Below are 24,609 nucleotides of genomic sequence, written 5' to 3'. Positions count from 1 at the left end.
GCATACCAAATAATATCAATCAATGGTTTAATAAAAACAGTTTTATTGATATTCATACAATGTAAATCAATAATCAATAAAACTTTGGATGTTAATTTTGAGCTATTTTAAAAATGATGTGTGAAACTAGAAATGTGGGTGCAACCAGCCAGGTCATGCCTCTTGGTGGATGTTTATTTTAATTTGTTTTGTTGGCTTTTTTTTTGGGGGGGGGGGGGCAACTTATATTAATTTCAATGTTTTAAATGATCCTGTTATTTTATGCAAAATAAATAAATTATGAACCACTCAAAAAAATATAAAATTGGAAAATTTTTACTCTGCTGCTACTTCAACAATTCTAAATGAAATCAAGTTTTTGCTATTTCATTGTGGAATTTATCTTTCGGGCAAGAATTAATTTTGAATAACATTTAAAATGTGACAATTTCAAAAACTTAAAATTCCATAAGGTGAATTGATAATCATATCATTCATGCCTAACATGAGACAATAGCTAGTGCAAGGTTACTGTAGACAAATGAATACATGTATCCATATTATGTGATGAGTGATTCTTCTATTAATTAGAACAGCAAACATGTGTAAATAGTTAAAAGAGGCAAACACAAGCAATCATTATTGTACAAAATAATAAAATTAACAAAAACAATTTACATTCATACACATTAAAACAAACAAAAAGCCCTCTAACAAAAATATCAAACTTCCTGTTTTCTCAAAATTATAAAATAATCTTTAAAAGCCCCGAAAACCACAAGTCAAATATAGGTCACAGTGCATTGTTCTATAGAAGATTACTGGAGTGGTGAATTGCAATTTAATACAAAAAATACCAAAGTTCTCAAGCATGAAATGTAGAGAAAAGTGACATAAATGCTGCTGGGAAGCAATGGACCATAATGCACAGGAACAGGTTCTGAATGAAGGGGTTTGAACAGAATGGAAAGATATTTCTGTTCTGTTAAAACAGATTTCTGAAAAATGGATCTACTTGCAAAACTTATCTGAACTGAGATGTACACCTATCAGGGTGAATCTATATAAAATAGAGAATCCCATGATATACAAACTATATCCTACTTCATAAATCTTTGGTTTACAATTAACATCTGCAGAACGTAATAAACACTGCTATTCATTACAACATAACAACATTAAAATCAATGTCAAACATTTCAAATTCAATACAAGCCCATCAGAAAAAAATTATAAATCTAATACATGTTTTATTCAAATCTGTTTATCTAGTTTAATCACATCAATAATCTTTAATATAAACTCCTTTAGTTATTGTAAACATTATCAAATGTCTGCTATGACAGTAGTCCATTATTAATCATAGTGGTATCATAGAACAACACAGTATGTTCTATAGCAGTGGTCTTAAGCTCTTGAATATTTTTGTTTCACTTATTTCCCTCCACCACAGAAAGCTTACTGTCACCTTTATCAATTCGTTGATATAAATATAGTACCCAAATCATGTGTTGATCCAGGTAGATGATTGGGTACACCTTTCATGCATGTTCTGAGTACAAGCATCCTTCCCCTTTTCAGGGAAAATATTTAAATGGGTCTTCAGCTCCTCAACCCCTTATAAATATACTGTAAACTTTAATATATTAACGGCATAATAATAAGCAAATAAATCATCAAAAAATTTCACAAAAGCATTGCAAAAAAAACCATTACAAGTTTGTGAAACTGATAGAACATACAATATATTTCTGTTATACCTACCAAACTTGGGTTATTTTATTTTAATTAGTTCTTTAAAAAAGAGTTTTTGTTGTTCTTTTGCTCATAGAACGACACTTTTGTAATTTTTTAAGAATATAAATAAAAGGCAAATGAATAAAAAAATCCAAACAGGCTTCTCTTTTGATACTGAATTGTAAAGACTAATCATTGCCACTTAATTCAACACAATTATACATGGAACATAAAAAAACAAAATCCATTCATCCATATTATTTAGTGAAATGCACAATCAATACTCACTTTATTTAATCAGCACCAACGAAAACATACATTTTCGTAGAAAAAACATGGAAATAATTCACTATTACTTCTCTTATATTTTGTCATTCCACATGAAAACATGACATAATTATATTTTTCTCAAAAATATATTTTTACATTAAATCATCCCTCTTAAAAGTGAGATAATTGTTTAAACTTTATCAATTTGATATTAATGTTCTCATTAAATTGCATTTATTGTACATCTAATTAATTCAGAATTCATTATGAGTGACATGATAATACATTGATCTCCCAATACAAAAAGGGTTTCAGTTTTATCAATAATCATATAATTTCTTATTGCAATACATCAAACCTGCTATATAAAATATTTAAATAAAGATATTAAACGACTAGGACATTCTATGAATTATTTCTAAAATGAGTGATACTCTCATTAAAACTTGAAAATTACCAGAAATATTTATGTTTTATACTAAGATGTTGATCTGAGTCAAGTATATGTGTTAAGGCAAGACTGATGCTAAAAAATGTAATGATCCAAAAATGTGTGTAAAATGATCATCCATATTCATTTATCAATAATTTGAAATTATTTTAAATTTCTTGGACAAAAAAATGCTTCACTTTATACCTCTTCACTTGATCCCAACATTTCTTTATTAAGTTCAGTAACCTCTATGTTTTAAACTAAATTTTTAATTTTTAATCCAGAAAATTTCAAGAGAAATCTAATACATGAATGTTAGCATTCGTCTATATATCTATAAGTATTCATCTTTGGAATTTTCTCCAAACTCTAAATAAACAGCTGTTGAAAAAAAAAACCATATGAAGATTTCCAGTAGGAAATTCTTATAACTTGTATAAAATTATTAAATACATAATTCTTATGGTTTAATACTGAAATGTCTTATTCAAAATATAAAAGTATAGATGAAATTCATTTCTCAATTTTTAAACAAAGCATAATCATTTTTCCAAATAAATACCATGATGTTATAATACCAGTAATTAAAATGACCACTAACAGATAATCATACAACAAACTCAACAATTCTCTTCAATCTTACTTAACAAAAATAAACACAGTGTTTATTGCAAATTTCACTTATTTGTTTTTTTATAGTCAGACAGTAGCCCACCTCTACCTTTACCTCTTGTCTTTTTATTATCAGTACTGTATCCCCACATGTTGTACTGAGGCACACCCATGCTGACTCCTAGTCCCAGCATACCTCTCCCCATGCCTTTCTTTCTTGTCTGTTGCAAACCCATGCCCCTTCCCATACTGACCCCCATATCCATACCCAACCCTAAACCCATCCCTGAATGGTCACCCCACGTATAGTCATATCCTTGGTAATTGTACAAGTCAGGACATTCATCATAGCCACGAAAGGCTCCAAGATGAGCTACCTCTTCACCCCTTGGCATATCTAATACACCAAGATCAGTGTTCGGATCACGGTATCCTCCTAAATGAGCAAATGTTTCTCCATCATACTGATAATCCTCTGCCCCAACATAATTACCAGGTCTTTGGAACTGGTCAGGATTAAATCTAGCAGGGCTGATTATTGGTTTTTTACCTCTGCCACGTCCTCTCCCAGTTCCAATAGCACCTAGTTTAAACTCTTGCCCAGGTTGCGGTTGATTGTATACAACTCCTTCCGGTATATTCCCACCTCTTTTCTCAATGTATAACTGACTAATTTCATCCACCAATTGACTAATGTTTGCCTTGGGCTTCTTTGCCCATCTTGGCTTTGATTTATTTTTTCCTTGTTCTTTTTCTTTTTTCACTTTCTCTAAGTGTTCTTCAAATTTGAACAATTCTGGTCTTCTTGATAATTGAAATTCTGGAATTTTGATGTCTTCATCCATTAGGTCGAGCAACATGTGAGGCTTTAACCATAAACAATCACTTGTCACACCATTTATATAGGGAGATGACCGCTTGTAAAATAATAATCCATCAATCTGAAAATATATACATTTTTGAAAGAATATATTTAATTCCATTATCAATCCAACCAACTTTGAATGGAAGGGAAGGAATGGAACCCTTACTTTTAGTTATAGGTTGTGTGTCATTTATGGTTGTAAATGCCTTCAATGTATGATAATGTATTTTTATTATTTTGCAAGACGGGGAGCAATTTTGAATTCTTTTCCTACTGGTACTTGCCTACATCAATTTTAATGGATTAACCATTACTAGAAAAAAGATGCAAGTGTCAATAACATAACTATAAATACCAAAAGCAACCTTCACATTATACAAATCTAGCTATAAATAGTTTAATGGGGCTTCAATGCTTTAAAACAAAACCCCTTTTAATCTGAGATATTTCTTAACTGCCATTAAAACTTCCATACTCATGTCTTGATTGGTAATTAGTCAAACCTGAGCTAGGTTGAGGAGTACTGATCTTTTTAAAGTGAATCTTAATAATGCAATTTCAGTAAGTTGTTTTCAATTTAATAGTACATCTTTTTAAACAAGTTTTGTGAAACCATTTTTGTTCAGCTAGAAAGGTTCATTCCAATATTTGAAGCTCTAAACGGTAAATTAAAAAGGTATGTTGTACTGTTATACCACTGTCACAGGTTAGAGGAGGGTTGGGATCCCGATAACATGTTTAACCCAAGACATATTATGTATGTATGTGCTTGTCCAAAGTCAGGAGCCTGTAATTCAGAGGTTGTCGTTTGTTTATGTGTCACATATTTGTTTTTCTTTCTTTTTTTTCTAATAAATAAGGCCGTTAGTTTTCTCTTATGAATTGTTTTACATTGTCATTTCGGGGCCTTTTATAGCTGACTATGTGGTATGGGTTTTGCTCATTGCTGAAGGCCATACGGTGACCTATAGTTGTTAATTTATGTGTCATTTTGGTCTCTTGTGGAGAGTTGTCTCATTGGCAATCATACCACATCTTCTTTTTTATATGAGCTGTTTCTATCATTGATTATTAATACAACAAAAGGTTTACAAAAAAAAATCTTATTAATTTGAATTAGCATAAAAACACTTCCGGAAATCAAAATAATAAATCTGACATTTATGTACATTGTGTAAATTTTTCAACTATATTAAAGGGAAATTCCGCGATTTTTTACTTATCATCTAATTATGTTCATTTTAACATAAAAAACACATTTGCAAAGTTTTAAATTTATATTCCTTCTAATAACGGAGAAAATCAAGTATTTGTAACCTTTTTTGGTTGAATTCTCGAGTGGGTCGTGACGTTTTAGCCCGATTTGTTGAATTCTGGGAAAAAATAAAATTTGTTTAACTCTTATAGCTTATCGACAATATAAGTAATTAAAAGCGCACAGCTGACGAATGGTCGTAGTTATTAACCACAACATAAGAATGAACAAAAATGAATATGCATATACTGTTTTGTATTGATTGAATTAAACTCCTATAAAATTATCTCTAGTAAATGTTTTCGAATAAATTTCATTAATTATTGTTGAGATTTTTTTCATAAAATATTTATTGAACATTTTTACTGATATTGAACTGAAAATATCAGTTCTATTTACCGTTATTGTTTTGATAATCATTTCAATGCAACTAATGTGTGAGCAGAGTGTGTATATTATTTTGTAAAGGTCACTGTATATTTCTCGGCTTGAGGTCAGTTCGTTTACCTTGTAGCTATTTAGCCGCAGGTGTGAGTTCAAGCGTACACAGGTATGAATGTTGTTATTTGGAAAGGATAACTTGACAGAAAGGATTAGAAAGAGTATGCTGTATTTAATACACTAAGATTTAATACACGATGAGAATAAAGATACAATAATTAAATTGTGTAAATGAATTGAAAATAAAATTCAGATTCGTAATTCCGAAAGTGTATAAAAATAAAAGGAAACAATTTTTTATTACTTTCATAGCGGCAATTGGCGTAAAGATTCAAATATGAAGTAAAAAATAGTAGTTTTAATCTTTAATAAAAACTAAATGTAATATTACCCAATTTGATATACCATTGCACATCTGTTTGATATCATTGACTTTACCGGGATTTCTTAACTTGTATTCAAATCTGGCTGTGTTTAAATGCTCATACAACTATCGCAATTTTAAAGTTTTTAATTGAAAAAAAATACAACATACAACATGCATTATTTTTTTTTTAGTTTTTTTTTAACATTTCATTCTTACATAATTAAATTCATTTGACAATCATTTACACGAACTTTTTGTGAAAAGAATACCAATTATCTAAGCTAAGGCATTATTTTTTTTGAGGATTTTTGTACATTTTTTTTTTTAAATTCTATGATAATATTTGTGTAATGTTGAACTTGATAGCCGTCATTAATCCAAATAAGTAATACAGTAGTTGTAATAAAACTTATATTTTAGTCATGCATAACTGATATTGACGAATTTAGAATAGTTCGTCCATACATCGGTGTTTTTGAAACAATCATTATTAGTATACATGTAAGTTTCCTAACGTATAAGCGCCATTGAGGATGAGCTCCAGAGAAAGCAGACTAGTAGCGTTTCGTTAGTTTGTTTTGGGAAAGGAGAGGAAATGCAACCACTTGTACAGATGAACGACAAAATTAACATACAAGCATTTATAGTCAACACAACCAGAAAGAGTTCCCATCGTTGGACGGGGAATATGAAGGCTTCCAAGAATGAACAAGTGACATGTCTAACTCTGAACAGTTAGAAAACGGACTATCGACATCGACCGCTTGTTCTTGATATTTGAAACTGCATGCATATATACGTATACGTTTATGATAGTGATGAGTTCTTGCGTCTGACAAAAACTAAATTCCTTCATGGTTAAATCTTGCCATACGTTTATATTGGTTTGTAAGGTGATTACTCAAAATCGTTATTTGAAAATCCTGTTTGTGAGATGTAGATTCATTTCAATACAGAAATTTCATCTATATATTAAGTTTCACAAGTGTATAACACGGAGAAGCTCTGAAGGTACATTACTCCCATTTTGTTTGGGTGTTAACCATCGATGTTTACGGCAATATCAAAGATTAAGATGATGATGGTAGAAAGAACTATGGGTGTCATGTGGCAAATATTACATGCATATTGGACCATGAGTTGTCAATCTGTATGAAAAGCTTTCCAATACAACCATATTATTGAGAAGGAATGTTTACATGCTATACTCTCGTACTAGTATTACAGGGTTCTTGTGGCATTCACCTTAAACACACATCTTTTTAACGATGTTTAAAAAAAAGACAGAACCAATTTAATGTCATATTTCCCTATTTTTTAAATATAACTAAAAGTCTTTTATCTGACAAGAATACCCCTATTTAGCGGGCAAGTAATTTATTCTTTTTTCTCTTATTGAATACCAAGAAAGAAAATAAATCCTGAAATTAATTTGAAACTTTGATACTCAATAGTTTCCCAGCAAAATATTCACATCCCTTGGGGATAATCAGTGTTCGCCCAGTGGCATATATAACAATTGTGATGACGAATTCCTTCCTTTGTTCGTGAACAATCTTATTGAAATATAAATCTGTGATTTTACTAACTATGTCCACAACTTCGATGAACCAAAGCTAATTATACATCGACCTGTTTTTAAATCAAATTGGTTCACTTCTTCTTCTTCTTCTTCTGGTATACAATAGTCTATCGACATTCGATGATTACATACTGTTGGCATACGTGGACTAGTCTATTTACAAATCTTTTACTGGCCCCAATTTATTCAAAATATATGTTTTTTTTCTTTTGTTAAATGTATTCATGTATATATTTTAAATTGCGCTATAGTTCCGCTATAGTTCCGTAACTTTCTACCCAGTCGTATAAACGAATCGTCGACAAGTGCGTACATTTTTTTAAATCAATATTTCTGGTATATTCCAATCTGTCCTTCACTATTGACAATGAGTTCATATTAAATTTTCCCAAATTCACCCTTGGAAAAAATATTTAAATAGAGTTTAATTTCATCAAATCTTATTTTTTGGGTATTATTTATATTTTTATGAATAATATTCTTTACACCAGAAATGTAATTTATAAACAAGCGTATGAGTTTAGTAATGACAAGTAAGACAGAGTTGTATATTATACATCTGATAGTTCAAAATGGAAAGTTATAAGTTATCGGCCGTGTACACTGATCAATACCTGCAGAAGTGAAACGATGCATGAACTTGCAAGCCCGACAGGAAATCGCTTGAATACCTGGACGTGTCACCTCACACCCCTCACAATACCTTTGGAAGTAATACCTTTAGCCATGCTGGTGATCAGATGAGGGAAGATCAGAATTTATTTGAAAAAAGTTAATTACTTTAAAGAATTATGAACAAATTAGATTTTCGAAAACAATTTTCACGGAACACTTATTTATGATTTCAACTTTGACTTTTTACCTAATATCAATATCAACAGTTTAAAAACAACAGACCATGGTAATTAAAAAAAATAAGAATATTTTCCGTATCAAGCTAGTTAGTCGGATAAAACAACCCTACCGTTGACAAGATATCGACACGCAATTACGACTACATCGGTTACTGTAGTTTTGTTCCTTTGTGGTTTATAGACATATCGTTGTTATTAATCGGGAAAGAAGACAAAATGGCCAAACGCAGAGAATTGATACTCTAAATTTAAAATCGATGGTGATCGCTTATCTAGCGGAATAAAACTTTAATATCTATGAATTTGAGCATTTTTATACAGAATGAACATAATATCAATTTTTGATTTTTTTGCGAAGTTTCCCTTTAAAACATATTCATTTCATATCGGTTGAGAATAAGATTCTCTTATTGGATAAAAAGGGGTCACATGGCATTCATTATTCTTCAGTAATAAATTCCATCGGTCATTAACAGAAAAAACGGACCAGAAAACCGGTCGTTAACGAACTTTTACATGATAATGACCGGTGGGGCGTAGTTACCGTCTGATATTGACTGTTGGGGCGTGGTTTCTGTCTGATAATGACCGCTAGGGCGTGATTTCTCTGTTAATGATGGGTGGAGCGGGGTTTCTCTGTTTAGAGAGATTTACCTTTTATGAAACATGTTCCTGATTTTAATATTATATTTAAGTTGTTGAATTGTTTATTATATGTTTTTGTTAAATATAAAATTAAAGATAACTTGATTAATATTCATATACTGAAATAATTGCACTAAAATGAATGGCAGTATTACTACGACCGGTCTTCACTCTTTGTCATAGAAATCGTACAACTACTCGAGTTCGCTTTAGGCATTTTGAATTTATGAGAATTTTCCAAATCATGGTTTCTCAATGAAATAAACATAATAGTTCTTGAAAAACTGGTCATAATCGTGATACATGGACTGCCCGTAGGACAGTGGTATTGACTGCGACAGAAATAATGACCTCGCCTTTGGCTCAGTCATTATCAGTATCTTAGTCAATACCACTGTCCTGTGGGCAGTCCATATATTACGATAATGACCAGTTTTTCAAGAACTATTATATAATTACACCAGGGCTTCCAAAAAATATTTAAGCCAGCTAGACATTTTATATCTGATCCAGATTTTAATACCTAAGACAAAGTCACAAAAGGCAATAAAGGTAATCAGATGGCTATCCCAATGATTGACATTAGATTAAAAAAAAACGATACTTTGATATTGATTTGATGTTCTGACGTAAACTGTTAAATTGGAAGTGCATCATTCAAAGTGTGCACATCAGGGTGCTCATATTTGCTATAGACTCTTTATTTGTGCAAAATGACGTTGTCAAAAACTTTACTTTCGTTTTTCAAATCACATTTTCCTAAAACCGGATGTTGACTTGACAATGGTAAAACATGGACCATAAACGAATACGTTAAATCTGTGTACAATTACAAAGCACGACTGAGTGAAGAAGTTCTTTCCACGTTATTTCTTCAACAAAATACTTGAAATGAATGTTAGATACAGGTATCAATGATAGTTTTAGCATTTTTGAAGAAATGTAGGATGCATAATTAAATTTTCCACCTATGCACATGCGCACACGTGTTCTAGTTCATACAATATAGTTCTGACAATTTTTCATTTAAAACCTTTTTAAATTTTTCATCAAGTCATGTTTATAAAAGTATTTCTTATAATTTTCATCTTTTGGACTAAATCATTTAGATACAAACCTTTGAAATGTAAGAAAATAATTGTGAATAGATCGATCAATTTATACAACTTCCGGTACTGAAAATATTCGAGTGAAAATAGTTTACCTGTCACCTGAACAGGTAGATTTCAGCTGTCCAACAACTAATTAGCCTTGATTAAAATTAGAAAGTATTGAAGTAGGGGTTGTTTTGACAGTAATTAATCATCAAGTCACTTTTATGACCGGAAATGTGTGGATGTTAAAGGCAAAAGGTTGGGTCAAAAAGATTGTGAATTATGTTAAAATGACCAAAAAAGCCTTGAAAACTAAAAAGTAGATGACCGTTTCATGCTTTGCTCAGCCGGACTTTTACCGGGTATTAAACAATTGTCCCTGATTTACACTTCTGGTATTAACCTGTATTTTGCCTTCGAATGACCTAAGATCTACTCTGAATCACCTTTTGGACGTCAAGCAACAATCACTTTTTAACTGTGACGTCAAATGTTTTGAATTATGATGTTAAAGTTTAGGGGAACCTGTGTGATTTTATGTAATGGCGGACAAATTTGCATACAAGTGTAAATATGCCTATTGTAATAATAAATCCCCAAGAAATTTTCTGAACTATAAATTTGCATACAAGTGTAAATATGCCTATTGTAATAATAAATCCCCAAGAAATTTTCTGAACTATAAACACTAACTGAACTTAAACTCAACAATGACCGTTCTCTATAAAATATATATAGTGACTACTGTAAACTGGGAAATTTTCGCGCTGTCTTTATTTCGTGATTTCTTGACGCTATCTAATTTGGCGCCGTTTAGAATTGACGATTTCCCTGCGACCTATATAAATATTTTAATAAATGATTTCAAAAGTGAATAGCTTAACATGTATCTTAAATCAAGTGATCAAAATCAATCAAGTGATAGAAATCAATCAGAAATCTATTGTTTTCTGTTCATTAATGTTAAAGGAGATTATAAAAGTTGTGCCATGTTTGCTTGTACAAAGACATGCATATACACAATAACAGAAATGAAGAACTAATTAAGAGTGAATTTAAAATAAAATGCTGACAGGATAAATGCAAATTAATTGATCATTTGATCTTATTAATCTTTGAAGAAGATTAGAGGAGATAGAACTTTTATAACTGATTTACAAGTGTCATTTACAAAAATTATGTGTAACAAGTGTTGTTTACATAACACTATCCATAATGTCCGCTTGCTTGATTTGTGTTCCATTAAATTAAAGTCATGATTTCTATCATTGCTTTTCATTTAGAAACACAATTATGATTTGATCTATTAATCTATCGTCTGCAAAATCAGTCTTAAATGCAGTGGTAATCTGCATATTATAATGTATTATATATACATGTATAATCTTTATCTCATGAATAGAACTTCCCTGAAATTTTCGCGATCGTTTTTTATTTTTCGCGTTCCAGTCCTTACCGCGAAAATAGTGAAAATAAAACTGCTGCGAATATTTCCCTGTTTACAGTATTACAAGCTTTCATACCTGATAATTTACAGTATTCATTTCCTGTTCTATTGCTTTCTTTGTACATGGCACATCATTTACCATAACAAAATTGTGCTACAATGATAAAATAATAGTACACAAATTGTCAAAAAGTCTGGATACCAAGAAAATAGGATAAATTTTGACAAAGTAAGGCCCTACTTCTGATCAAGATTTACAAGGGTAGGGAAGGGTTAAGATCTCACGCCAATAGTTCAAACTGTTAAATTTCCATGTGCCACTACTAGTTGTTGTATGTCATCGGATATTTCTGACACTATGGAAAACTGGGTGTTAATGACAAATCTTTGATTTTTTGTGACCAGTATATTCTAAACTTTAATCATCTTGGGACAATTGAGAGTTTGAGATATTGTGTAGACAACACATTTCTTTTGCTGAAGACTATATATTAACCTCCTCTAGATGTTGTTTGGTTATTTTTGTGATTGGTTTGCAGTCTTAATTATGCATACCCCATATCTCCTTTTATTCTTAGTATGGCTATCGTTTTATAAAGTTTATCAAAAGCACAAACAATCTACTTTTTGATATTATTTTATACTTGGATCATGTTGTTTTTTAATCACATGATTTACTAGTTACACAGTTTACTTTTTTGCGTTTAATCATCAAATAATGTCATTCTCAAAATTTCTTACCATTAAGCCCATCTGTCCTTAAACCTGGTTCAAACCCTATTCACCTTTACAACTTACTTCATTTAACTTTGAAACTTTATCTAACCATAGTCTCTCATCATTCAGTCTTTGTTTCAGCCAGAAATATCGGAAATCAGCCTAAAAATAATAAACAGAAATGACAATCTTATCATATCAATACAGTATTTGTGGGAATCTTTTACTACTTATACTTTGATGGTCAACTCAGACTCTCAATAACGATAACAATGAACAGACGAACGCACATACCAGAAAACATAATGCCCCTCTACTATCCAAGGTGGGGCATAAAAAGAAATCTGGTCCAATATTTATATGCATTAACCAAACAATCAACTATATATATATAAGTCATTGAGTAGAACTATTATAAAGGTTTTATTGAACTGTCCAGGGTTTCCGCTGGCGGTCGCCATTTTCGCAATTTGCGAAAAAACAATAATTGTGGCAATAAAATATCGTCATTTGCGAAAGAATTTGGTGAAAGAAATATACATAACGATTTATTTTCCTCCATCTTGTTTATTTACTTTTTTTTCGAGATTCTCGGACTTAACCGGATAAGACAATACTCGGAATTCACCTTAACCTCATTCAGATTTGGACAAAAAAAATCAATAAACAGCTGATTGCATTTTATCGCTATCGACAACAAAGGACTAATTAATAAAGGTGTTGATTGAATTGTTTGACAAAATTATATGGTTACATGGCTTCCGCTAAATGTCACATACAGAATTTATTTACCACTTTGCGACGCACGTGTTTGAAGCAAACTTTTGACGTCTCCTCTCCTTTTAAAGATTGTTTAGAAAAGAAAGCTGTTGTTGTGACGAAAAATGTTCAAAAGCAAGAAAAATCTCTGATTTAAAACTTTAATTATCCTTTGACTTTAATATAGGTAATTGATTAGGGAGACTACTTTAAAGTCTTTTATCTTCTTAATCAATAAAAGTATAGTGGCCCCTTCATTTAGAAAAGTTGTTTAAAATACATTGAATATTTTTCCCTTTTAAGTTTAAAAAAACTGTTGTTTAAAAGTAAATGTTTAGTGTTTTATTCATTAAAATGTAGACTTTAAAATAAGTTTGAGAGAATAATCATAGACACAATGGGGTAAAATCATCTTATATAAGGGAGGGGGGTGTAGAAAAAAAGTCAAATTTTAAACAAAAAATATATTTATGTTACTTGGCGAAAAAAATGATAAAGGGGCGAAAAATATATTGTTTTGGCGAAAGAGGTGGCGAAAAAAAAAATTGACCCAGGGGAAACCCTGGAACTGTCATCAGTGAACCATTTTACAAAATTTAAATGATAACGCATTAAATTACATAATAACCATTTGAAAATGTGTATGTGGGAATCAAGGTAGACCCTGGAAAGGTGTTCAAGGATGTCTGAAGGAATTTGCATACAAAGTTCTATGAGTGATATGGCATTTGAAAAATACCCTTCAAAGACCTCCAACCAAACATACTTTTTTCTTTAGGAATATCTTCCAAGATAACTTGAAAATTAAATACCAATTATATACATTCTGTAATTTTTACAATATACCCTATAGCAGTTTATTTTCATGGATGTAAAATTTCGCTATTTTCGATGAATAAGGTATACAAAATATATTGGAGATTTTTATTTTGGCCGATTCAAACTTTTATTAATACCTTTGCATGTATTCTTTTTATTTGGGGGAATTCATTTTGACAATTTTGTTGTCTCAGAGAAAATAAGCAAAAATTTACATATTGCGAAAAAAACCTGATATACAGTATGATTAACATTGTTAATGGTAAAGTACCTCACAATCCAGTAGACTTTGATCTTTCCAGTACATGACATCAATAATATAGAATGTGTTTTCACTTTTATTATATATACAATCTAGGATACAAGAACCTGCAAAATAGACAATCATATTATCATTTTATAATTTTTAAAAGAACCTTACTTAGCAGGCTCACAATACCTCATACCATATATTAAGCTCAAGTGGTTGCTGAGAAAATGTGATAGGAATGTTACTGACAGGAAACAGGGATTGATGGAAGGACAAACAAATGTTAACCACTATATCCCCTGCTTACTTTGGAAGGGGGTTATAATTATTTAAAATCAGGAAGAAAAAGATCGTTACTTTATCATAAACCCCCACCCCCTCCAAAAAAAAATACAATACCAATAGAAAAAAATATTTTATTCCTTCTACAGAAAACAGACTTCAATAACAAAGATCTGTAATACATCTGTTATGAGCTAGACAGCTTTTTCTGTTCTTCAACATAGTTTAGATGTGGCAAAAGATACATTGCTCAAAATTATATAATTACATTTTTTAATATGCAAAACCATTGATCCCTTTTTGTTTCCTAATGATGGGCTAATCACAGAAAGTTATACAAGAAAAAAATAATGACTTACTACCCATTTCAATAGTAAGATTTTATTGAGAAAAGAGCAACAGACATGCAAAAATTTTTATTCCCAATTTTAAAACATTTTTAAATCAACATTTATATATTGTTTAAAGAATTTTTAGTAATTGTAAATTTACTTTGTTTGTGATGTAGAATTATCCATTAGTCTAAATTTATACTGACCTCTACTGTTACTAGGATTGCCTCCAGGGAAAAGGGATCTAAATTCATCCATCACCATACCCATCTTATTCTGTGAACAGGTCGTACCCTAAAGTTCAGCAGTAAAAGATTTAATACAAATATATTGTCTAACATACTAAATAAAAATGAAAGTCTAAGGTAAGTCAAAAAGATTTAGAAATCATGATTTAAAAGAAAAGTCTAATTATATGCACCGTATAGCTAAGTGATTAATTAAAATAGAAATGTAAGTGCTGACCCTCATACGTGAAAACCAAAGCTTAAATAAACAAAGAAATATTCAAAGATATCTTTTTTGTTTTGTTTTGGGGGATTGCTGTCCTTTAGAAATTTGACCCCAGCAGGTAAATATGAAGTCTGGAACATATCCATGCTGCGTAAATGTATGATGTTAACAAGATGTGGATTACTAGCATATACATTGACCCCCGACTTCTGCATTTAAAAGTTTAATTATACCTCTACCCTTGGAATGGGGGTATAATTCAAGGGATACAACATTCTTTTAGGTGTAATACCACCAAATCATGGTACGTCACATCCGGTTGCATACGAAAGTAGGTCTAAAAAAATATTCCCTTGAATTTAACAGTTGTAGAAAATTAACCCTGCATTTCAATGCACTTTAAATTTTTCTGAGTCATAAACATGTATGTTGGGTGTCTGGAAGCATCATTCTTTTTTTATTAGATGGTCTTATAAAATATTTTGGAAAGTTAAGGTTACATAGTAACCAAAGCAGGTAACCAGTAAATAACAGTGTAAAAATTGGGTTGTTTACTTCCGGTGATGCAATGAAATGTAGTGTGAAATTTTCACCGTAGCACTAGAAAGGATTAAACTTTATTCATGCAAAGTATTTCTTTGGTTGAAATAAAGGTAAATACTGTACATTTTTTTAAAAGTGCCAATTTAACAAAGACTAATAGGGGGAAATCAATGGTGGTATTACATCTTTACCATATACCATACCCATAAATATATTATTTCACTTATTTATGTATTTAAATGGAATAGCTTACCATTCCAGACATAACCATTTGTCTTTTTCCTGTTGGACAAGCAATCATAAACCAATCTGTTTCAAATTTCTCTGGTAAAGCTGTCATCCATTCAGACTGCATCAACTTAAATATAAAAGATGATATAGGTTAAAACACTAAGTAAACGAAAGAAATGCTTTGAAACACAAATGACAGTAGAGGATAGTGACTCAAGCCATCACACAGGGCACAGCAGGAGGTAACAAGTACATTGTGATAGATTGTTCCATTGAAACAAAGTGTATACCCACAGATGGAAGGTTTTCTGAAAACACCCTAAATCATTTCCAAAAGGGTTTAAAGAGATCTGAAACATTGTTTGTACATATATATGCACAGTGATGGTTAAGATGAACTAAGTTTTGATCAATTCTAAATTCATTTTTTTCTCCCCTGTACCTAAAATTCCTTTCAAAAGTGGTACAATGTATATAGTCATAAAAGGGTTACAAAGCTATAGAGTGGAAACAATTTACATATTCAAAGAGGCTACGCTGCTACGGTACTATTAAGTTGAATAAAGTTTTTTACCATGATCTTCACTTTAGGGTTTCTTTCATGTATGCCACTCACCTTTAAGCAAAGGTGAATGCTCTTGTTAAATATCTTTTAGGAACTCCTGGGTTTGTTTCAGGTTAAATACAGATATTGATGTCTTTAAAACCTTAACCCTAGACTGTACATAAATGTTGAAAATGCGTTGACAACAGAATGTAAGAAATTTTGTCTAGACTTCATGACTGTCATTGCATACAAATTAACAATACGAAAAAGATGCAAGGAATATATAACTGCTCAACGAATGAATGTAAAAAAAACCAGTTTTCTTAAAATCAGATTTCTTCTCTAAAGTATATAAGTTGGTTTATATGTTTAAAAAGGTATAAAATATAGACCAAAATTTTCATCTATTACTTGCTACTTTTGGGTAGGAATTTCAAAAAAAGTTTACCTATCTTAGGAAGACTCATTTAGATCCAAGTGTAACACAGAATTGGCAGATTTTTTGTAAGAGTGACTCAAGAAAGTTAAAATGTTATTGTGTGTGAAAACAAGAAACTAGTTCAGGTAGGACATGTGAAATAACAAGCGTTATTATTACAGTGATAAGTGGAATGGCTTATTCTCATTTCGCCTTAGCTGTCAAAATTTATATATAAAATTAATCCCAGTTTGCCTTAGCACAAATTTTCAGGTACACAAGAATTAACTAAGGCGAAATGGGAGCTTCTGTAAACATTGTAATTAATTTATATTTTGTTTGTATTGCAATTAGTTGATATTTGTTATTTTGATGTCAAATTCTACCATGATATTTTTTTAATTTTTGGTGTCCCACTTTTTATAGTTGCTCTTTTTTTTCTGAAAGTGTGTTTTTTTTTTACTCATGTGTTATATTTTGTAAATAAAATCTTATTAGAGATGACAAATTGGATATGAACATTTCATATTTTAATGAATAAATAAAAACAAATATCATACAAGTACAAGGCACTGAAATACGCATAAGATGCTGCATCACCTTACTAAATATAGTCATTTGTACCATTGTGTAGGGTTTCCTTTAAAGTGGTGAATCTTTCTTCTATTTATCTATACTTTTTTGATTTTCCTCTCATCTTGCCACCTGCTGCACACTGTACTTTCTTTGCCTCGTAAGCTGCTTGCTCTTTCTTGAACACATTGATAATTTAAAATATGTTTGGATGTGATGTTTTGGCTCTCTTTTTGAGCTTGTTATGCCAGCCCTCTAATTAAATGCTTATTTGTCATGGGTCCTTCTGTCTGGTGGTGGTTCCAGGTTGGTTGTGGGTATCTCCCTTCTCTTCATATCATAATTATACTTTAACTTGGTGCAGGCATTAGTCTGTGGTGCGTTTTCCAAGGTGTGTATTCTTGGTTAAGTATTTGGTAAACGTGATTGCAGTTTTGTCTGGTAGAGTGCTGATCTACTACTTTCGAATAAAGGCAGTTTTGTGCAGTCTCAATGGTCTGTCCATCTCATGATAAACTAATCATTAGTAATTTGTTCAAATCTTGAAGAAGTCAAGTCATTGAATACCATGGATTTTGCTTAATATATAAAATTAGCACAGTTTTGAAGATTTTTTAATATTTATTTTATTAAAGTTTCTGTTATGCAATTAAACAAGTCTGTGGAAACGTTTTGTGTTGCAAAATGTAAAGGATAATTACATTGTTTTGATTTTTCTAACTGCATGAATTAAAAAAAGTTGCAACTTTTATTAAATATGAAACAAACAATATGTCAAGAGAAGCAACAGATTTCTTTCCAACTACATTTTTTTTTATTGTAGATTTTTCCTGATTTCACAACTTTTAAAATCATAAAAATTGTCACTTTTATTTAGAAAGATAATAATTCAAGAGAAACAATTCCCTAATTACATGTTGTTCAAATTGTTATAATAACACAATGATTTAATTTGTTTATTTAATATTTTTATCTAAATTCACATTTCGCCTTAGTTCAATTCCCATCTGGCCTTAGTATATTTTTTACCATTTTTACCTGGAATTCACAGCTAAGGCAAAATGAGAACACACCAGTGGAATATGGGAATCTAACAAAACAATAAGCGGGATCTAGGATCAGAATACGCAATCCCAGTGTTTATTCCATACAAAACACTGTTCATCATATTATCCTACCCAAAAACTGTATAATGTTGCATAAGCATAAGACTCTCACCTAACATTGTTTCCTGACCTCTGGCTCTGACTTGGATATTTTAAAGTTTAAAGGTTTCCATGCTATTTATGTATTGAGTTCAATTATGGCTACATGAATAACTAGTTAATTTTTCTCTAAAGATCTGTTTGCAAGACATGTATGTTGTAGCATCTTGAGTGTGTTAGCAAAGCGATTTTGTGGAGAGTTGATTTGTTAGATTAAAATATTTTGATGCATTAGTCTACACAAGTTGTTTCCCATAGATTTGTGATTGGATTTGTTCATGCATACCAAATTTGTGTATAAGAAAATCACACTATTCATAATCTATAGTGTAGGCATATCATCTAATTTGAGCAGGTATATTATATCCTGTTATTTTCCTTTAGAGGTGGTTGACAACAATATATAGTGTTATCAAGATCTAGCAAAGGACTCCACTAACTTAATATGAGAGGCTATTTTGTAATTTGCTGCAAGATGTGATGAGATTTTGCTACTTGCTGTAAGCCACCATATGACCAAGATGAGGAACAGTAATATCTTGGATTTTGTTTCATGAATAAATAACCAGATCCATTCTTACTGTTATAATAGACCACTTTTCCAGTTATGTTCCACACTGACTGTTCTACACTAACAAAGTTCATCAATTTAAGATGTCATTTACCAGATAGAGGGGATCACCTGTTTCCTGCAATATCAAAGTTCATCAAGCATCTTCGTGATCACCTTTATGCGGGATAGACTAAATTGTTGATTTGGAAGGTTCTTAACCACAATTCCTCAATGGTAGCAGTGTTGATCATCAATTATAAGAAATTAATTTGGAGAATAATTTGTGCAATAATTTAATAAAGTGTCATATATTTGAACTACAAGTTCACCATGAGAAGGAAGTGATGATACCGTAAACGCACAAATAGTGTTTACTAAAAAAAATTTGACAGAATGCAACGAACTGGAAAGCAGTTGGTGATTTTTTCCAGCTGCCCTGTTTGAAAAGTTTTTGCATGCAGTATAAGACTGTCCTTGCTCTACACTTTCATTGCCATACATTTATACCAATCAAAATGCACAAATTAATATTATAGTTTCTTTGGTTATCTCAAAAAATTCGTAAGGGTTCCGGGGAAGCCAGTGTCTGAAAATATAGATTTATTTTTTTACAAAATTTCCTTCTAGATACTAGCTTTTGATCATAAACAAGCTTAGGTCCAAGTTTGGTACAAATCCAAAATAGTATAAGAAAGTTATTAAAATTTTTAAAAAGTTTAACCACAGAGTGCAGGTGTTGTTTCCTGGCAGAAAATCTAAGTCCATTTAAAAGTTAAATACAGAAAAATGGATTTATCTTTTTTACAAAATTTACTTCTGGATACTATCTTATGATCATAAACAAGCTTCTGTCCTAGTTTGGTACCAACCCAGGATACTTTAAGAAAGTTATTAAAATTTAAAAACTTTAACTTCAGAGTGAATGTAAAATTTCCCAGTAGAAAAACTAAGTCCATTTATAAGTAAAATACGGAAAAAATGGAATTTTATTTTTACAAAATTTATTTCTGGATACTATCTTATGATCATAAACAAGCTTCTGTCCAAGTTTGGTAGGAATCCAGGATAGTTTAAGAAAGTTATTAAAATTTCAAAAACTTTAACCACAGAGTAAATATTTGGGGACGCCGCCGCTGACGGAATGTAGGATCACTTAGTCTTGCTTTTTCGACTAAAGTCGAAGGCTCGACAAAATAGCTATATAACATGTTATGACAATGGTGTATGTGGAAAAGGAATTGCTCCTCTTTTTTTATTCGTAAATTACAATTTTGCTTTGGATACTGTCTTATGATTTTGATCATGTTTTTTTATCATGTTGATGAAGCTTCTGACTAATTAAAATTCCATAAAGTTTTGACAAAGTTATCACTAAAATGTTCAACTCAACAACATTCTTTATGTGCTTGTCCAAAGTCAGGAGCCTGTAAGTCAGTAGTTTTCGTTGGTTCATATCTTTCATATTTTTTTCCCCAAATGTTGTTTTGTAATATATTAGGTTGTTTTATTTTTCTCTATTTAATTGTTTATTATTTTTCATTGGTCAACCATAAGGTATGAATTTTTCTCATTGTTGAAGGCTGTACAGATGCCTATAATTACTTACATTCACTTCATTTGAACTTTGGTGGGTAGCTGTCTAATTGGTAATCATCACATTTACTTATTTTCATATACATGCTTTAAACATCTTTAACCACAGACAATGACCATAGAATGAAGCATTGCTATTTACAACATTGTACACTTTTGCTGATGATTTAAATGTGTAGTGTGACAGTGCTTACAAACTTGAATTTCCATTGTTATCACATTTCACAGGGGCATAACCCCCATAAAATAAAACAGATAAGCCAATGATTTCAATTCATCCAAAGATATTGGTGATGTTTTTAGCTTTAACATAAATTTCATTTAACTTAAATGAAAATGTAGCGTTGTCTTTAAAAGATGATTTTCAAAAGAATCTACATTTTGTACCTCCCAATTGCAAATAATATTTGACAATCAAACTTGAAAACCTAAATAAATTTCATATAACTAAAATAAGAAATGTGAGAGTGAGAGATGATAATTTTTCATTTCATTTATAACGCAAATCCAAGTAAATCACCAATCAGCTCAGATTTCCCAAATCTTTGAAATAAATGAGATCTGTAAGTGTAACAGTACTTCCTCCTGTATGAAAGGACAAATAGACAGACATCAGTAGTCATTTTTTCATATTCCTAGCTCTGCTCCGCTGGGGTGGATTAAAACTATCAGAGGAACTTATGCTAACTACTGCAAAGGACCATTTTCACATGAACAGACAGCCACCTCAGACAAAATAAACTGGACAAGTGATTTTTAAGATTCAACATTTTCCCATAATGGCATTTCAATAAACATAATGGCTGCAACAGTAACAAAAATAAATTTACAAATTATAATTTTATAGAATTTTCGTAAAGTTAAAAAATAAATTTCTTTGTATAAACCCTACAATCCAAAAATAAAAGTCAAATTTATTTAATGAAGGTATTTGCCAAAAAAATATTTCTCATCTCATGTCAATTTCTATATCTAAGATGGCTGCCATATCCTGGTGCACATATGCAATATGCATCAAATCATAAAATTAATCTGTTATGAAAAGAAGGTAAAATACTTTTGCATTTATTTTCATTTTTCAACATACATTATGACATTAAAAAGAACATCCTGAATTCTTTTTAAAACTTGTTCTCAAAGTTAAAACTCTTCCCAGAAGTTTCTTATTGCAACGCTTTCTCAAAATTGTGTTTTTTTATTTGAAACTGTTGCAGCCATTAACAATTTTCAACCTTAAAACTGGCAAAAAAAAAATCACAGATCTAATTTTGTAAGAGAAAGGAAAATTATCATTCAATTCCATCCCCTCCTCCTTCATGAATTTCAATTATGCCAGAATCTTGTTTGTATTGTTCACTTTGTCCATTATATTCTCCCTGACCTTGACCTTCTTTACTCACTTCCATTTCATCTTCCTTTTTATTTCCATATTGGTCGTCATAGTAATAGTCCTGTTGTCCATAATAATCCTGATTACCGTAACCATAGCCACCGTCATCATAGCCTTGATTTTGCTGTTGATGCTGCTGTCGATTATTTCTTCTTCCTTTCTTTTTCTTCCCCTTTTCAACTGTTGTTTCCATTTTTTCTCCTTTTTCCTTAAATTCTTTTTGTCTTGCTTCCTTTTTAGCCTTGATTTCTGCCTCTTTTTTTTCCTTGTCTATGGCAACCTGTTCCATATGAGCAGCATATGTAGTGTAATTGTCAGGTCTTTCTGCTGCTAGTTTTTCTGGAACAGTCATGCCTAGAATTTCAGGAAGCATGTATGGTTTAAGCCAGACTACAAGAGGAGTTGAACCAAATGTATAATGTGTTCTCTTGTGATAAAATAATAATCCATCCACCTGAAATACAAATAAAATGCATTTTAATGATGCATAATAATGAGAATACCATTAATATCCCCCTTATAATTTTACTGCTAAACATTATAACAATTATTTAGAAATCTTTTACATGTATTTTAGGAAATATTTGATAGTTTTATACCACATATAGGTATTTGCTACCATTTCATTTTTATTTGCTCAAGTGGACCAACTTTTCAAAAAGAGATTTTTTTTAATTTAAATTTAACAATGTTTTTTTTTTCTGTGGAAAAATTTAAATGATATCGGTGTCTTTCAGATGTGGGAACAAATTAAAAATATTTTTACTTTAGTACGACACTTTCATTATAACATTAGTCAAGAGCCTGGGACTTGCACACATGTAGATAAGTCTATTCCTCTTTATACCTCTGTTAGTGTGAAGAAATAAACTTTTGACTGGTTTGTGTTGGATTCTGTTTTTGTCAAGTTTATCAACAGTAGTTATTCTTTTTTAATTTACCACCTTATTCAATCTATGAATAACAGGTTTTTATAAGACTTCATAAACATTGACATGACAATTGGCAAAAGAATAACATTTTCACTGTTTATTATAGGGAGAGGATAAAATTTCACATTATATTGTCCTTTTTTTGTTATATGATATGTTGTAGATCAAGGTAAAGTTCTTGCAAAATAGTGAAATGAAACAAAGGTAATAGATTTTTTTTTCAAAAACATAAGAACTCTGTTGATATTTCTTTTTTTCTTGAGATTTTTTAAAACTGGTATTTGCAGTTATGAATAAGCCACGGTTTTATTTAATAGGTATGATAAATGTTTAATTATGACAAATAATTCAATTACAATGTCCACAGTATCTGTTTTATTACTATTGCTGATAGTTTCTTGTATTGTTTATTTATTGCAAATTAAATTAACAAAATAGTTCCTGTATATTTTCTTATGTACTTCAATCCATCTCAGAATTTTACCTCAAATGCTGCTCCTGCAACTGCTGCACCAATGGCTTCTTTTGAAGGCGGACAGTTTGACAATGGCAAAAATCTATACTGCAAAGAAAGAAAAAAATATTCAAGATCAATTATCCATAATATCTTCAGTAGTGTAAGAATATATATCTAACATTTTAAAGATTCTACATTGCAAAAATAGTTTAGTAAATTTTGTGCATCTAAAGCGTTTTTTTCTGGATTTACCATCATCAGGAACGCTAAAATATAAGCATTTGAAAACTCAAAAGGAAGCATAAATAACAACAAGGGGCCTAACACACTTTTTAAAAAACAAAATTACACACATAATGAATCCAATTATGAGAAATTTCAAAATTGAAATTGTTTTGGCACAATAGATTGTTGAAATACAAAACTTTTTGGTATTTTCAATTATGTGCATATTTTGCATTAAAATACCATTATAGAAGATATAAAAACACTATTGGACCTATAGACAAACCTAGATATAATCTAGATAAGCATAGAATGTTCATCATGTTTATCCAAAAAAAAATATCAAATGCATGTTATATGGGTGTGTTGTAGTGAAATATCACTTATGATGTGTTGTCTTTTAGCATATCTACCATATATTTGTCATTTAACTGCATAAATCTGTCGTAGAAATAATAGATCAGAACTGAAGTAGTCCTTATAGTCATAAGAAACGAGTGACTGAGAAAAATAATATTCTTCCAATTCTTGAACCAATACATACAAACATCATAAACTTAGCCTTCTGTTCAAGAATTTTTAATTTTTTTCGCATAAATTTCGTATAATCATCAATTTTTTTCAATCGGTCAGTGTTGTTGTGAAAAATATGGCAGGTAATTAAAGGTCGTGTTTTGAAGCCGAAGTTTAAAGATTGTCAACTGTTTTTCAACAATCAACAAACTAGAGGCCCTAAAGAGCCTGTGTCG

At 30.8% G+C, this 24,609-nt stretch overlaps 1 protein-coding gene across 1 annotated transcript in view; it reads right to left on the bottom strand.

Moving 5' to 3' along the window:
• Window positions 1-209: 209 nt before the first annotated feature.
• LOC139520819 (uncharacterized) overlaps window positions 210-24,609 on the bottom strand; it is a 41,119-nt gene continuing 16,719 nt past the window's right edge. Inside the window, exons 8-15 of the mRNA XM_071313790.1 lie at window positions 23,663-23,740; window positions 22,257-22,700; window positions 15,990-16,094; window positions 14,947-15,034; window positions 14,148-14,245; window positions 12,380-12,460; window positions 11,658-11,735; window positions 210-3,972 (exon numbers count right to left, since the gene is read on the bottom strand). Coding sequence (XP_071169891.1) covers window positions 3,097-3,972; window positions 11,658-11,735; window positions 12,380-12,460; window positions 14,148-14,245; window positions 14,947-15,034; window positions 15,990-16,094; window positions 22,257-22,700; window positions 23,663-23,740 — 1,848 coding nt within the window. The 3' untranslated portion in view covers window positions 210-3,096. The remainder of the gene's footprint in view (window positions 3,973-11,657; window positions 11,736-12,379; window positions 12,461-14,147; window positions 14,246-14,946; window positions 15,035-15,989; window positions 16,095-22,256; window positions 22,701-23,662; window positions 23,741-24,609) is intronic.

The sequence above is a fragment of the Mytilus edulis genome, chromosome 4 (genome assembly GCF_963676685.1).
Source record: "Mytilus edulis chromosome 4, xbMytEdul2.2, whole genome shotgun sequence".
Taxonomy (NCBI): Eukaryota; Metazoa; Mollusca; class Bivalvia; order Mytilida; family Mytilidae; genus Mytilus; species Mytilus edulis.
The sequence above is the reverse complement of the archived record's forward strand: the minus strand, read 5'-3'. Positions and strand labels throughout refer to the sequence as shown.